The sequence below is a fragment of the Lissotriton vulgaris genome, chromosome 11, assembly GCF_964263255.1.
Source record: "Lissotriton vulgaris chromosome 11, aLisVul1.2, whole genome shotgun sequence".
NCBI classification, from domain to species: Eukaryota; Metazoa; Chordata; class Amphibia; order Caudata; family Salamandridae; genus Lissotriton; species Lissotriton vulgaris.
In genome coordinates this window covers 631,947,178-631,963,862 of record NC_141699.1, presented here as the reverse complement: position 1 = coordinate 631,963,862, position 16,685 = coordinate 631,947,178, and the positions used below count along the sequence as shown (strand labels likewise).

The 16,685-nt window shown below is 41.1% G+C and overlaps 1 protein-coding gene across 1 annotated transcript in view; it reads right to left on the bottom strand.

Annotated features, from left to right (window-relative positions):
- The window catches only part of PLOD2 (procollagen-lysine,2-oxoglutarate 5-dioxygenase 2), a 294,168-nt gene that overhangs the window by 59,455 nt on the left and 218,028 nt on the right, over positions 1-16,685 (bottom strand). Inside the window, exons 10-12 of the mRNA XM_086942510.1 lie at positions 11,208-11,312; positions 8,899-9,024; positions 3,459-3,600 (exon numbers count right to left, since the gene is read on the bottom strand). Coding sequence (XP_086798636.1) covers positions 3,459-3,600; positions 8,899-9,024; positions 11,208-11,312 — 373 coding nt within the window. The remainder of the gene's footprint in view (positions 1-3,458; positions 3,601-8,898; positions 9,025-11,207; positions 11,313-16,685) is intronic.

The window sequence follows — 16,685 nt, the reverse complement described above, 5'->3', positions numbered from 1 at the left end:
CAAATTTACTTCACAAGTTTAGGATGGAAAGGCATTAACAGAACCTGCCCATTTTAAAACTGTGTCAATACCAACTGAAGTGGCAGAAAGTGGCTTTCCCCTCTATAATTGATGAAAATTGAAGAGCCATGTTCACACTGTCAGTTCCTTGGTAAATTGAACAATTACTGTTTATTACAATTTCAACAAAGTACATCTCCAACAAACTGCATCAAATGTGATTAATGCACAGACCATTAATAAATCAAAAACAATGCCAGCAGTCAACCCTTTCCTTTGATATGCACTAACGTTTGACAACAGGTTGAACTTCACAAAACGTTTCCTTGGAAGGGGAATTGTTCCACCAATATGTCAGATGTTCACCCTACATTTTATCAATCTGTACAATGAATGAGGGTGTAAAGTCCCTCCCTGCTGTAGACTGAGCAGCAGCTGGGCTAAAAATTAATATTGATCGTCTGCCAGAGGAATTTGAGTGTGGACACAGAAACAAAATCCACCTGGAGTAAAGGCTGAATCCAAAAGTTCACCGAAGATCTCTTGTGAATTAAGCAAGAGGAAGAATGAACTATTATTACACACAAAGCTGTTAGTGAAGGTATTCTTCTGCATGGAGTTTGTTCCAGACTAACTAAACATCTTGTCTGATGTAGAATGAGGCTTTCCATATAATGGAAATAAATGTGGCCAGGCCATTGCAGCTGTTGCGAAAAGTATGCCAAGAGAGTATTGCAACATCACAACAGGATTGAGATGTGATGGTAAGGCCTCAGAATTCAATGGAAATGAACCCACTAATTTCGAATGACAAGCCCGCAACACTCTGAAGTAAACAAGAACTTTTGTTACTTTATTGGGATATTGCCTGAAGAAGGAAAAAGGGTGCTTGCTGATTTCATGATAACACAGTCCTGTGCTAGGACACCACTAGTTTCCCATGTGTATTTCTCTCGTAGCTGCTGACGACTTGGTAAGGAAAGGTAGATTAGTTATCTGTATTCGTATCCTGGTTACACTAATGGCAGCAGAGAGCCAACAGGCCACTCAAATCTAAGTTCCACTGACAAAAGTGTATGAAACAAAAATGTTGTTTTGCTGTGTGGGCAAATATAGCAAGATGTAAGCTGCAGAAAGGAAATTAATTGTGCATACAGCATTTTGAATGATCTGGATCTGTCTTGTTTTAGTAATAAGTTTCTTCTAACCCTAAAATGTGAATACAAGAAAGGAGTATAGAGGGAATCATTCTGATCTGATGTAAAGAAAGATCTCTGTTAATGGATTCTAAAGAGGGAATCATTCTAATCTGATGTAAAGAAAGATCTCTGTTAATTGATTCTAAAGAACTGCATTGCAAGTCCTGTATCAGGCAAAACTCATTAACCAGAGTAATGCTGAAAACTTCTACAATAATCTGTAGAAGGAAATTGAAATATGAGGAGTTTGACTGCTGATTCAGGCACGGTCATGGGCAAATTAATGAAATATCCTTCTTTTATGATTCACTGCTTTCTTTCTAGTAAGAACAACTAAATATGTTTGTAGGTAACACTTTTAATTAATAAATCAGAGTGAACCATATTTATTAAAAATGTTGGCAGAAACGTATATCCTGGGTTATGGCCAGGTATGTGCTGTGACAGAGTTTTGTTTTAATGAAAGTGGTTATGGGATTTATTTCTCTTCCTATACTGGTTTAAACAGTGAACTCATGACGAAATACATTGAGGCTTAATGACTAATAAGATTATTTTGGTGACTTGTTGTTCAAACATATTTAGTTCAAGTACGGTGGGGGTGACATTAAACTTGAAAGCAAGTGTTCTCTCTAAATGTGATACCACATAGTCATATACAAAAATCCCAGCATGCTGCAATTGGAATATAAACAACATATTTATGGGGTAGGATCCATGAGATCCTTTAATTATTTTTTCGACCCCAAGCCTAAGAAGTTATTATATAAATTCTCAACTCCAGTCACCAAACTGGAAATCCTTTTTTAAGAAAATAACCACTCAAGTTCGAAATGCAGCCACTGTCATGTATATATATCCTCAGAGATTCGTGATCACAGTGTGTTATGTTAACTTTACAATACACTTAGGAACAAAATACTTTAATACATGCTACTGGAAGAAATGAGGAGCAGATGAAGTTTGCATTTCATACTTCTTCTGAATGTCTAAAATCTTAACTCAGAAATGATCACTGGGTCTGTAGTGCAAAAAAGAGTTCATATTTAGACAGTGAGTCTATAATTACAGACACTGTAAGGAATCACAACGTATTTTATAAATGTACTGTTTCACAATTACTTCCCGTTTGTATCATCTGTTCCTTTCAATAAAGTGTATGATTGTTCCACGTTTTCACAAGCAACACAAAAGGAAGAACTAAATGCTCTTGCCTTTGTACTAAAGAATGCCCTGTCATTGACTTGACACAAGGTGACTACTGTCCCTTTCCTTCTAAAATGTCAATTTTGTATTTCTGAAAAAATGTTATTTGAATGACTAGACTCACTTAAAACATACGAACATTGTAGTGGCTTAGCGAGCAGGAGAGTAGAACAGTTGCTGGGCTGTAAAGACATGGCTCTTGGGCCGGTTACACATGTAAATGGCACTACTAATTTTGAAGTCAAGTTGCAATCTACCGTAAAAACCAGATAGTTAAGTAAACTGTTTGAACTGCACATTCATGCTGTGGTTCATATACTGAAATCATTGACTTTAGTCGTGCAAAGAAAACATTATCTACTTGAGAGCTATAATGGCTACTTCCACAGAAGGAAAAGAAAAAACTCTTAGTGCATCTTGTGCAAGTTATGAAAAGTGTTGGCTGCTGCTGTCTTTGATATCTACATTTCCAGATGTCATACCTATGCTAATACTGCATGTATATTATTAGTGCTAAATTGGAAATTTTTATAAACTTTGTTAAGTGTTGAAATCTGCAAAGTTGAAAAGCTTCAAACTTTTCATACACCTTCTCATGTGAGGAAATATCCAGCAAAAAACCATTTGCAGGGGATTTTCCTGACAAACGTTTATTTTGGAAGGGAAATCACCAAAAAGCATAGGTTTTGAGGACAAGTTCCTGTTCAAAGCTACACTCTTCAGGATTTTTCACATTCTTTTTAAAAACCTTGCCGCTCTTCCTATCAGATGTGAACTTCACCATCCTAGAACAGTTATAGGTAGAAGCAGGGCCTATTGTGGAATTGTATTGAAAAATTCAAGAAACATATTAAAGCAACTGCAATATTAGAAAATCAAATTCTGTCATTACTAATTTTAAATATTTTGAAACGTGATGCAATTCCGAAAGGTTTCAAAATAATTCAAGGGGGGTACTATAGAGACATGACATGCCGTTTGCCATCACAAATGGCAATATTTTCTACTGAAGGAACAACATTAGTACAGAAATACTTAGATCCTGCACCTTACCATTTCTCTAGCATTTTTACAGAGTGCCATATCTGGATCTAGTCTATCCAGAATAAATTGGTTCCTTTCTTTCAATTCTGTTCGGAGAGTCTGTCCGTTTATCAAGTAAACATTAGCCATGTATGGGACATTCCACAGCCCCCTACAAAACAAAAACATGAGTAAAAATGAAAACGTAGCACTGCTTTAATATACACTTACAGTCAGCATTAATATAAGTGACAGTAGAAGTGCAAATATGTCTCAGCACAGTCATTCACATGAAATATTGAATTAATAAGCTTTACTAAACATAATGTTTAGTATCTCTATCATCCATTATACTGTTTAGATAACAAAATACTGTGTTAAAGCTCAAGAGCTCAGATTCCAGCAGAAGTGAATTTGCCTGATTAATATGGACTTACTGTACACCACAGTGTAGGGAAATGAGCTTCTGGTCTTAGTGAGGCTTACTATGTAAGCATTGGTTTAAAGAATGGGCATAAAAGCAAAGTCGCCCGGGTCTATGGGAAGTTAGATCAGCTAAAGTTTTTTTAGATGATTTCGTGTTTGATTTGCATTTTTAGTAAACAGTCTGATACTGGACACAGAATAATTTGGAGGAGCAGTGTTTCAGACATTTTAACTTTTTACAGCACAATATAAATATGGAACAATCAAGGTTTCATGCAGATTCCTTGTCTCAATTTTCCATCAGTTGGCCTCCGGATATTCAACTACTCACTTTCCAAAACCAGCATGCACTGAAGCAGTCCCTTCTGTTCCATACAGACTGATAACCAAAAACTACTACTGATAAAGAGTTGCACAAAACAAAGACTCTTATATGTATCATCGTTTGACAAATGTGGGAGAGATGAGGCAAGATAGCCACAGATGAGTGACTTTACTACGTCATGGTTGTAGCTCCAAATTGTACTGCCTTCAGTAATGTATAGATCTTTCAACAGGGTTTAAGTCTAAGTGCCAGAATAGTTGCTATTTTAATATTTTGAGGCCAATTATATCAGAACTGTATGAGGGTAAGAAGACTACCTTAGCAAGGTCTTTGCAAGTCAGTAGTAAGTATATGGGCTAGAAAAATGTCCACATAAACAACACAATTACAGTTTACAGAAATGGTGCCAAAAGATGCCTACATTGTGAGATTTGGACATTTGAATATGGGGAACCTGACACAAGGTACACATGGGGCAGTGGTTGTGGGAGTAGTGTTACATTCAGGTGGCAACACTTAACCAATGCACAAATGCAACATTTATGTACTGCTCTACATCACAAAGTAACCTTTACAAAGATAATATAATTTATGAATCACATCAGGTTCCTAGTGCATGCTATTCTGGAAATTTCTGTATACAGAGAACATGTAAATTAGTGAGGAGTAGCCACATTTAATGATGCAGAAAGCAAAGATATGTGCAACTACAACCAAAATGAAAAACACTGTTGTACATTATTTATAAATTCAGTGAAAGAAATTGAGCAACATTAAAACATTAAAACCGCTCACATCAGTACTGAGTGGGTGGAGGTGAATTGCTAATTGCAGGAACATTTAAAGCTAATAATGCAGCATTGCCACATAATGCATTTTACATAAAATGATATAGATTATATTTTCAATCTTCAACTCCGATTTAGTACATATGATTACAATGTTGTAAAGATGCATAGATAATTTAATGGTAAACACAACAAACTAGATGATTATCTGCCTCACAATGGCTGATGTGTGTTCCAAAGCACACAATCAAGGAAGTGCAGAGCTTGGAAATGGTCATGATAATTGGCCAATATAGGCATTTAGTTTCACTCTGTTGGCTATATCCTGCAAGTGACAACTCAACTTGTGTTAATGGAGTTTCAAACAACAAGGGTAGGCTGCTCAGCTCTTTTAATCTGGAAGGCCCTTGGGTCCTCTCATACTCCTGCATGGTCACCTGTGCTAAGTATGTCAATATAGACACAGGAATCATATATGGGCTTCTACTCAGGATCCCATACTTTCTTGACATTGAACACATGTATACATCCACATCAAACTCAACTAAGAAAACACTGAAATTCTTCTTTTCTCCAATCACGACTAACCTCCACAGATCCAAGAATGGATAAATAACCTAGACTCCCTGAACTGCAAGCTTACTCTAGCTGACTCTGGGTATCTCTATGGACTGAAGACAAAACATGAGCTCTCAACTAAGGTCCACTGCAAAGAGTGCTTTCTATAGCTTAAAACTCCTCAACAAAATCAAGCCCTCTGTACCTCCTAAAGACCTAAAAACCACAATGCAAGCACTAGTTTTGTCCAGACTAGATTATGGAAATACCGCACTCACTGGTGCAGCCAAAGCACACGTAGCCTCCATGATGATAGCCAACCTAAATACAGCAGCAATAATGGCCACAGGAGCTAAGAAACACAATCACATCACCCGTGCTGCAAAACCTAAAGTGGCGACAAATTGAAGCGCATTGCTGTTTCAAAACTGCCTGTCTCATCTCTAAAGTCCAACATATTGGTAAACCGGATTACCTCACAGCCAAATTCACTAAAGTAGGACAATTGAGAAACCTAAGAAGCTCCAACACGCTTCTTCTCATCCTCCCCAAATGACACATCCAAAAACCCTTTCTCACCCTTTCTCAGGCAGCGTCCCCAAAATCTGGAATTCTTTCCAAATACATATCAGAACTAAACCCTCCTTCACAGCTTCAAAAGAAAACAAAAATAATTTCTCAACACCCAGCATCTCCATCCCTCTGGAGAATAGCTGCCCAGTTCCACCTTAAAATACCCAACTAGTTAAGGTTACCACTCCCGCAAAGTTTACTCAAAGGTTTGATGCTCAGCTCCTCAATCGAATTTATTTATTTTGACTGCGAATGACTAGCCTCTGAAACTGAACTTTTACTGCCAGAAATAGACTATCAGGAATCTGTGTTATTAGTGTACCGTGACTGTTTCTGATATCTGTCATTTATGTTGCTGCAAGCGCTCTGATACCCTTCGGGTCATGTCAGCGCTATATAAAACTCATAAAATAAAAATAAAATATCAAATATACTGTATTGTCACCAGTCCTAGTGGAAATGTATAATGATTTATGTGGGATGACTTCTTAGTCTCTGACAGGGCAATGTTGTGAATGTTTTCTGTAATGCTTCAAATAAAACACTTGCAGACTCCTTTGGCACAGTCCCACCCTCGAGTTGCTGTTGATCTATTATCTCGCTGCTTGTCTCCTGTGATGCAGAATATTTTAAGAATTTGAGAGAAGTGCAGAACTGTTCTCCCATTGATACCCACAGGAATATCTTGAAGAACATTCCAGACACCAGCGGCCCCATGTTGATAATGTTGAACTAAAGCTCATTGAGTGTAGGTGTCATCTCAGATGCCTTTAAGGAGTTGATTGGAACACCCCACTTGGAGAAATCATCATCGAGTCCAATAAAAATGTGAAATATTCAAAACATTTCTACTTACTGCCTCAATTCTGCTAAAGTCAGGTCAGACAGGAAAGACCCTCTAAATTGTTCTTACTCACTTGGTAGCAGCATATGAGGGGGGCATCTGCTGTCATCCTCAATGATTCTTTGCTGCATTTGACACAGTTGACAGAGCTGCTACATTGAGGTAAGTGGCAGAGGGGGCTTAGAGAGAAAGGTGTTGGAATTCATGTAATCTTTAATAAGTTAGTTGTTCAATGAAGGGACAATATGTTTTTTTATCATTGTCTTTCAGAAACATAATTCAAGATGAGCCAAAGGGCGTGTCACAAGAAGCAACACTTTTTAATATTCACATGAGCATCCTGTCTAAATTAAAATCAAATCTAGTTTTGGAGCATGCTTCTTCATCTACATTGATGATACCCAGATGCATTCAGTGAGCAGCATTTGAAACTCCCCCTGTTGCAGTCTTACTAAAATGTTTTCTTGCAGCCACCACTGACCAATCTTAGCACAGCTTTCTAAAGTTAAATGGAAACATGATGGATGTCATCTGCTGTGATTGTACAAATTTGGGTAAAACAAAATTTTCTGGTCAAAGGTGTCAACAGCCAGCCCTTTATGTGCACCAGTTGTAAAGTGCACGTACATTTTCCTTTTGAAGACTACACATTTGCTGTAGAATTGAGGCAGTGGTATAGTATTACCAACCTAAAATCCACCTCATAAGGCAGGTGATGCCGTTCCTGCCATAATTTGAAACAAAACTTATTATAAGGGCTGCGGTCCTGTCTAGGTTGAATATGTGTAATGGTCTTAAATGGAGCTATCAAAAATCTTGTGTACTAGCCTGCAGCTTTTGCAAATTGTGTCTGTGTGGTTCATTACTACGAATGATCGAAATAAGTGCATAGTACTCGGACATGCTCATCTTCATCAGCTGCCTGTGCTCTGCCATGTCACATTTAAAATCATGTTGGGCATTTTAGTGAATAAATTCCACTGTTAAGAGCACAGTTGCATTCTCCAGTCAGCTAGCGACTGTCTGATTTGAATGATACCATGTTACAAAGTTCGAACCAAAAGTCAGCCATACAGAGTTTAAGCTGCTGAATCTCATAATTACATCCAACTTTATCCTCATCTGCAGAACAGCTATCCTATATTCAGGATATGCCTGCTTTTTTTGATTAGTCTACCTCTTTTGTCCCAAGATTCCTGTTGTCTGTCAATGCCAAGAAGCAATTTGGTATCCATGTGCTCTTTTAATAATTTCCAGCTCTTTTATAGTTCCCTAATTAATTAATCTTTAAGTACGGTGAGATAGTCTTAAACTTATTTAAAGACTGACGTTATGTGCAGAGGTACTATTAAGATGGAGTAGGCCTAATGAAAAATTACATCACAGCAAATACTGGATAGTCCAGATTTTAAATAATCAGCTAGGGGAATCAAAAACGACCTGTCTGAATTCTATCACACAAACGAGCCTCTCACATTCTTGCTCCGCACTCAGTAATCCTACACCCCCTCCAAAAAGAATCAAAACATTCACTTCTTTGTCCAAACTCAGTTATTGTTTTAGCTGTTTATTAATTTGAAGTGCTGATTTCTGCATTGACATCTGCATTTGGCACTCGCACAGAGAGTGGAATGAGGAGGCTTCCATAGCTTACTTACTTATAAAACTGTTCTTCATACAGACAGGCATACACAAACAAAGTATTAATCAGCATTTTTCAAAATATTTTTTCCAACACCCCTCAGGTTTTGAAGGCCTTATCCTGAATACACATTTTTGTCAGGCGTCAGCATGTATATAATTAATTAGCTAATAGAGATCACTTAATGTAATCAAATGCACACCTTTAGTTCTGTCATGTAGTATTTTCACAACTCTTTCTGAAACCAAGCATATTAAGCAACCACACATAGCACGTGCCTGCCTTTGGTCACTCTGCTGCAACAAATAACTTACTTTCGGTTCCCCTGGACAATATCCACATAATCTTCCGACCGGGCGTAATACCCATCAGGGCTCAAGGATCCCCAGAAGTTCGACCACAACTTTCCATGACGTGTCACAAGAGGGGCAATTATTTTTCTGTAAATTAGACACAAAAAACATTAAGCATTTCCAGTATATCATTACATTTTACAGTACTGCCCAGTCTGATGGAATATTTACTCCTTTTGTAAATCTTCTTTGCTTGATCTCCATACAAGTCAATGTGCATTTTGGCTAAAAAAGACCAGTACTGTTAAAATAACTAAATATAAAGGGAAACAAAGGCTACATAATACATTAAATGCAACCCAAAAGTACAAAAAAATAATATGTTGTAAACTTAGCCTGCAGTGATCAGCACAAAGATCTGCATAACTATGTTTGCAGTGGACATAAAGGTATGGAATAAATCTAGGCACCCTTTCTTGAAATTGAATCCACAGATATGTGTGCATGGCCATCTCAAGTTAGGGGTGTCCCACGCCTACTTTTTGGTCAATATTGGCACAGAATATTCAACATACCCCAGGAATATTTTAACTACACATTATTATCAATGAACTGCAATGAAGGAAGGCCACCTCTAGGGCTATGCCGAGATTGCCTTGCCCCACACCTCCACAATTTATGGTACTCTTGTCAAAATTGCATGACCTAATACATCATTATACGTTGGAGACACTCTACTACTTAAAAATACTATTGGAATTCCATTATCTCTATTGTGCTAAATACATAATTGAATGGCTGTCTTCTGCAATGAAAACAATTGACCTTTTGTTATATCTGTATCACCATAGGCTCAATACAGGGTCAATATGTAGCACTGTAAAATATAGACTATGATTGCTCTATTGATAATGCGTTAGTATATGGGCTGTGTGGGAAGGTGTCCGGTGAGTAGGGAGTGTGAGCGTGGGGTGAGATGGGCCTACCAGATCCTGCCCTTCCTTGTTACTACTTTAAATCTCCAGCAAACTCAGTTCATCCAACATTGTCACCAAAACACCCTTAAAAAGAAGATATTTGCTTGAGGCCCAAAAGGAATTCCCGACTGTTACCTGTATCTTCCACTCTAGTAAGTGTTCTAGCTGTGTGAGTGTTCCAATGAGGACCTTCTCATGTGGCCAGTGCTATTGTTGGAACACCCTCAAAGGGACAGCATTGCAGCTATTCACTAAAACCTGCAATACTGTCTCGACCCTAAAGCCTCTCCTAAGCTTACAGTTAAAAATGTATGTGTACATTGGTTCATTAAGTGCTGTGAAGTGCCTCAAACACCCATTTATGGTGGAAGTGCAAGGATAAGGGTTTTCTGCACATATGTACTTCACACAGAAAAAAATATAATTGCACATTTCCCATAACCCTATGACTGAGGCCACATTACAACTTTGGTGGTGCTGCGCCAGCTCTCCGCTGGCATTGCACCACCAAAGTTACGCAAGGACAACCCGCCTGATTACAAGTTCAACTCATGCAGGCAGATGGTCCTTTTGCCTTTCCCACGCAGTGCCCCAAAGTCGGGCACTGCAAGGGCAATGTTAAAAATGTTCCAGCACGGCATGGAATGTGAAGTTCATGCCGTCATGGAACTGGGGGTGCAAGCAGACAGGGGGGCACATGCTGTGCCCCCTTGAATGCATCCTCATGATAAGGGGGACATTGGGCCCTCTAGGGCCCCCTGTCTTCCCCCAGACTTCCCCCTGTCTTCCCCCAGTCTTTTCATGGCGGGCTGCCTGCCATGAAAAGCCTGCGCCAGTCCCGCTTAGCATATTGCATTGCCCTTCTGCAGCGCCATCGCCAGGGAACGGTGTTTCCCTGGCGCAGCTGGTGGTCCACTGCCGGAACAACTCAGAAAGTAGTAATCTGGCAGACCGCCCACCATCACCACGAGTCTGGAAGGTCCATGGACCGCCAGACTCATAATCAGGCCCTACGTTTCTCTGCACTAATAGCTTTGAACAGTCACAGGCTTAGGGATAAACAGCATGTGGCTAGTTCCCCCAGCATTACAAATACCAGTTTTGTAAATTCCACAAATGAGTAAAACAACAGAAAATGGAGGGCTGAAAAATATGAGGCTAGTCCCCTCAGTAATACACCTACCAGTTTCGTTAATTTCAAAAATGGTGATGCAACACAAAATGGAGGCTAGTCTAAACATTTATAGCATTCTCCATTTTTGTGTCTATGCACCCCATTTAGCCCTTTATTCTGTAACTAAGCATGCACACAATAATATTTGCTTATAAATAGTTTGTGTTATGAAGACATACCTATTTTTCTCAATTAATAATTTTAACGTCTGTGGATTCGTCAGCACAACATCCGAATCAATGCTGAAATAAAACTCACATTTATTCTCCTGACGACAGAGATCCCTGCAATGGAGAGTAACATTTCATTAGTGAGAAAACGTTATGTTTTAGAGTACAACTGAGAAACAGAAAGGGTGTACAATTCACATATTAATACAGCATTGAATAGTATTTCGCATTACCGTGCTGGTGGTGAGATTGCTCCCAGAGCTTAACACCTGCTCTACAGGCAGTAACATGAAAATCACTACTGAATTATGGGCTACAACTCTTCAACCAAATCTTTAACCAAGCATTGGCAAAGACAATAGGTCTGGCACTGTCCAAAAGCAATCTTTGGCTTTGTCAATGCTTGATTTGTTATGGTTTTTGAAACCTTTATTATTGTGGAAGCTGCTGGGCCACTGATAATGTAAAAAATAAATTAGCTAAAAGCAAAAATATGTTTTGGCCTAAAGAAGCACACATTGCTAAAGTAGTCTCTGTTACTGAAGAGAACTAATTTACGTGTGGACGTACTTCTTGCGAAAAGGCAGAATGTCGTCACTTACGGTCACGTTAGACAATCATTGAAGTGGACAGAATGACCCGATAACAGTCCAATGGATGACGAGGGCTGCTTGAAAGCGCCCATAAGAATATTATACATATAATTTTAGCAAAACAAACGAAGGTAAAAAAAAAAAAAGCTTGCTTAAATGTTCATAGCAATTCCGAGATCTGAATGTGAAAATTACAGGAATGTTCTCAGTTTAAACCTGACAGAACTTTATAGGATACTGTAACTATAATTTCTAACCAACCATAGTAGAAATAGGCATTTATAACTCAGAATTATAAATGTGATCCTCTCTTGTGGTTATGGATAAAAGAAACCATTTGTAAGTAAATACTATTTAAGGCAAATAATGGCATCTTTCATTTTAGAATATAGCTTTTATCATATTTTGAATGATGTTTATTTATAGACTCGACTCAAATAGAAAACCTGGGGAAATATGAAAAGGGTGTCATATTTGAATGGCTCCACCAAGGCCTGCATGAAAGCTTCATAGCTGGTGTTCAGCATCCTAACTGTACAAGGCTCATTTATTTTCTAAAATGCAAACAACCTTCAGTAGAAACCCAAATAAATCCTTTCAAAATGTTGGCAAGTTTTCCCAAAGTAAATAGTTTCATAGTTGTATAATATACATCCCAAAAACGACTACATCTTTAGTGTGAAAAATCACACATGCTGTCCAACAACTAAGATCGCTGTAGAGAGACACAGTGGCCTACTATTCTAAAAAATAACAAATCGAGGATTTACTATTTTTTATTTCCAAAAAAGTATTACTATTAATATCATGATTTGGTAGAAATACATTTGACAAAATAATCTAACTTTATTGGTTCGTGAAGGTGCTGTTTTTAATGTTCTCATCAGGCATCCTGGCACCTGCGCTGAGTAAAAATCTATACAACTGCAAGGGATACAGGCAGGGGCTGGATAAAATAGAAAACAACCAGTTGTACAGTAATAGTACTCTCTGCTAAATTCAACACCTATTAGTTTTCATAATGCTAAGAGAAAGACAATTCTGAAGACATTCTGGCCTGATATATTAAACGTTTTTATGGTTCACACAGTTCGCATCGCTAGTTAAGATCACAGAGTCGTTAATCAATATTTAGATTAAACACATTATTAGGGAGCTGTAAAATTTGACCAACTCCAAAAATGGGTTTGCAACTCCACACTGATTCAGTAGTTATAAGGGACATGTTGTAGGTGTCCATTACAAATCCCAAATTAGTATGAGATATTTCAATGTTTTGCGACAAAATCTGTCTGAAATCATTAAAAAAAAGAAAGAATCTGATTTACAGTGGTAAGCCATTTGTAAAAGGGATGCAGCCCTCATTGGACTCTTTCTCCTTTGAGAATATAAAAAAAAATTGTTGGAGAGTAGGCCGTGGTCCAGGGGATTACTGCATGCTCTCGAACTTTAGTTGCTTTTTTTAATGTATCACCGTTTCATTTAACCCCTCCCACACTCATGACGAGCTCAGCTCGTCATGAGCCTCGGTTCTCGTGTGCTCATGACGAGTTGAGCTCGTCATGACCATTAGAACGCTCGCACGCTGGGCAAGCTTCCCCTGCTGTGCGAGCGTTCTAATTAAACGGGTGTGGTCATGACGAGCTCAGCTCGTCATGAGCACACGACCACCATGGCTCATGACGAGCTGAGCTCGTCATGAGCACCGGGGCGCTGGGCGCGCCCCCCCTCCCCCCAGCACGGCAGGGGAATGACCCCAGCAGCCAAGGGGTTAAGGAAAATGGGTTGCATGTTTTTAGTTTACTTTATTTTAACCCCTCCCATGCTGATGACGGAACCGCTCCGTCATCAGCTACAGTTGAGCTGTGCTGATGACGGAGCGGTTCCGTCATGGCCCGGCCGCCGTGCCTGCGCGGCGCTGATTTCGCGCCTGCGCGGGCGTTCTAATGAGCGGGGCGGGTCATGACGGAACCGCTCCGTCACCAGCATAGCTCAACCGCGGCTGGTGACGGAGCGGCTCCGTCACCAGCATGCGGCCGCCGCGCGGCCGCCCCGCCCCTTTAGCGCTGCGGCGGAATAGCCGCCGCAGCGAAGGGGTTAAAGGAAGCCATAAACATACTAGTCTTCTGACTCTAGAAAGCCCCATTGAGAATGAGTCACAATTTGCAAACTATCTCATTAATATTCATGAGGTAGACCGTATTATGACCCACTCCGAATTGGATGAACTGACATGTTACTACACAGGAAACGTTGTACAATTCTCTACTGCACGCAAACCTTTTTTGCCACTAGTATTTAGTAAATCTGGTGAAAGATTCTTACCAAAGTAATTTTTTTTCGCATATTCTTTGCACAGCACTTCTTAGAGAAGATTGCTTTATTTCACAATGCTCTAAATAATAAGCGTTTCAATTACCCAACAACCCTGATGGGATTAAAAGCAGTTACTTCCAAATTCCTCACGGATCACAGACACATGTTCAGGCTGACTTTATGGGAGATGTGGGAATCCAGAAAGGGTAATTTCGCACCGGAATTAGAAAATAATTAACACTTATTCCTTGCACAAAGGGAATTACTGGTGGAATCAATGTTACAACACTGGAATCTGCTGGTAATACCCAAATGCTAATCTGATTATTCGGTAAACATTCTGAGAAGGTTTTGCTCCAATGTAGCCCAAATGTCACACTAGAAGTACATCAGTAATTCAAATGTTGTAATTTTGCACTCAAAATTACCAGCTTCATAGAATCAGTAATTTCAAGAAGCAGAGTTACCCTGGAATGTTTGTTGTGGTAATACCTCATACAAAAAATACCTCGTTGTTTGTAAACCAGTACAGATGGAAACTCCCCTTTTCAGTCAAATTGTTATTACAGCATATCGTAATCCAAACAGGTATTATGATGAAATGAGGGCCGTAGTCTACAATCCTATGAAGTACGCCATTTTGAGCCATGCTTCCATAGGCATAGAACCTGAAATGGGCTAATTGATCCACTCAACTTTAAAATCAATCAATCAATCAATCAATCAATCATTGAATTTGTAAAGCGCACTTCTTACCCGTAAGGGTCTTCAGGCGCTGAAGGGGGGAGGGGGCGGGGGGGGTGCTGCTACTGCCTGAAGAGCCAGGTCTTGAGGAGATTCCTGAAGGTGAGCAGGTCCTGGGTCTGCTGCAGATGGGTGGGGAGGGTCTTCCAGGTCTTGGCGGTGAGGAAGGAGAAGGATCTGCCGCCGTAGGTTGTTTGTTGGATGCGCGGGACGGTGGCGAGGGCGAGGCTTGCGGAGCGGAGTTGGCGGGCGGGGGTGTAGAAGTTAAGTCTGTTGTTCAGGTAGGCTGGTCCGGTTTTGTGAAGTGCTTTGTGTGCATGGGTGAGGAGCTTGAAGGTGATCCTCTTGTTGACGGGGAAGGTCTCTAAGGTGGGAGGTGATGTGGCTGTGTCAAGGGATATTGAGGAAATTGCGGATCAGGCAGGTGGAGGCGTTCTGGATGCGCTGCAACCATTGTAGGTGTTTGGTCGGGGTTCCTGCGTAGAGTGCATTGCTGTAGTACAGCCTGCTGCTGACGAGGGCTTGGGTCACTGTTTTTCTGGTGGCGTTCGGGATCCACTTGTAGATCCTGCGAAGCATGCGGAGGGTGTTGTAGCAGGAGGAGACAGCGTTGACCTGTTTCGACATGGAGAGGGAGGAGTCGAGGATGAATCCGAGGTTGCCTGCGTGGTCCGTGGGTGTTGGCGCTGTTTCCAGTGAGGTCGGCCACCAGGAGTTGTCCCAGGCAGAGGCGGTGGGGCCGAGGATGAGGACTACCGTCTTGTCAGAGTTCAGTTTTATCCACTCGGCGACGGCCTTCATTCCCTCGTGGAGGTTGGTTTTGGCGGTGTGCCCTTGGTGAGGGAGAGGATGAGCTGGGTGTCGTCGGGCATAGGAGATGATGTTCAGGTCGTGCTGTCAGGCCACTTGTGCGAGGGGGGCCATGTAGATGTTGAACAGGGTCGGGCTGAGGGATGAGCCCTGGGATATGCCGCAGATGATGTCAGTGGCTTCTGATCGGAAGGGTGGGAGGCGTTCTCTCTGGGTTCTGTCGGAGAGGAATGATGTGGTCCAGTCCAGGACCTTCTCCTGGATTCTGGCTTCTTGAAGGCGTGTTCTTAGTGTGCAGTGGCAGACCGTGTCGAAGGCGGCTCACAGGTCCAGAAGAATGAGGGCTGAGTTTTCACCGTTGTCTAGTTGGTGCCGGATGTCGTGTGTGGCGGCGATGAGGGCTGTCTCAGTGCTGTGGTTTCATCTGAAACCTAACTGCGATGGGTCTAGGATGTTGTTGTCCTCGAAGTGGCAGGTCAGCTGCAAGTTGGCGATTTTCTCGATGACCTTCGCCGGGAAGGGGAGCAGGGAGATGGGCCAGAAGTTCTTGAGGTCCTTGGGGTCCGCCTTGGGCTTCTTGAGGAGGGCGTTGATTTTGGCGTGCTTCCAGCTTTCCAGGAATGCCGCTGTATCGGAGGAGATGTTGATGACCTTCCCTAGTTGGGGTGCGATGGTAGAGTCTGCTTTGTTGAAGACATGGTGCGGGCAAGGGTCAGATGGAGATCCTGAGTGGATGGAGTTCATGACCTTGCGCGTCTCGTCGTCGTTGATGTGGATCCAGGAGGTCAGCTGGTTGGTGCAGGTGGCGTAAGAGGTGGGGTCTGTCGTGGTTGGAGCGGATGGGTTGTTGAAACTGTTGTGGATATAGGCGATCTTGCGATGGAAGAAGGTGGCTAGTGAGTCGCACAGATCTTGCGAGGGCGGGATGTCGTTGGTGTTGGCGCTGGGGTTGGGGAGTTCCTTCACTATGTTGAAGAGCTCTTTGCTGTCGTGTGCGTTGTTATCCAGGCGGGCTTTGAAGGAA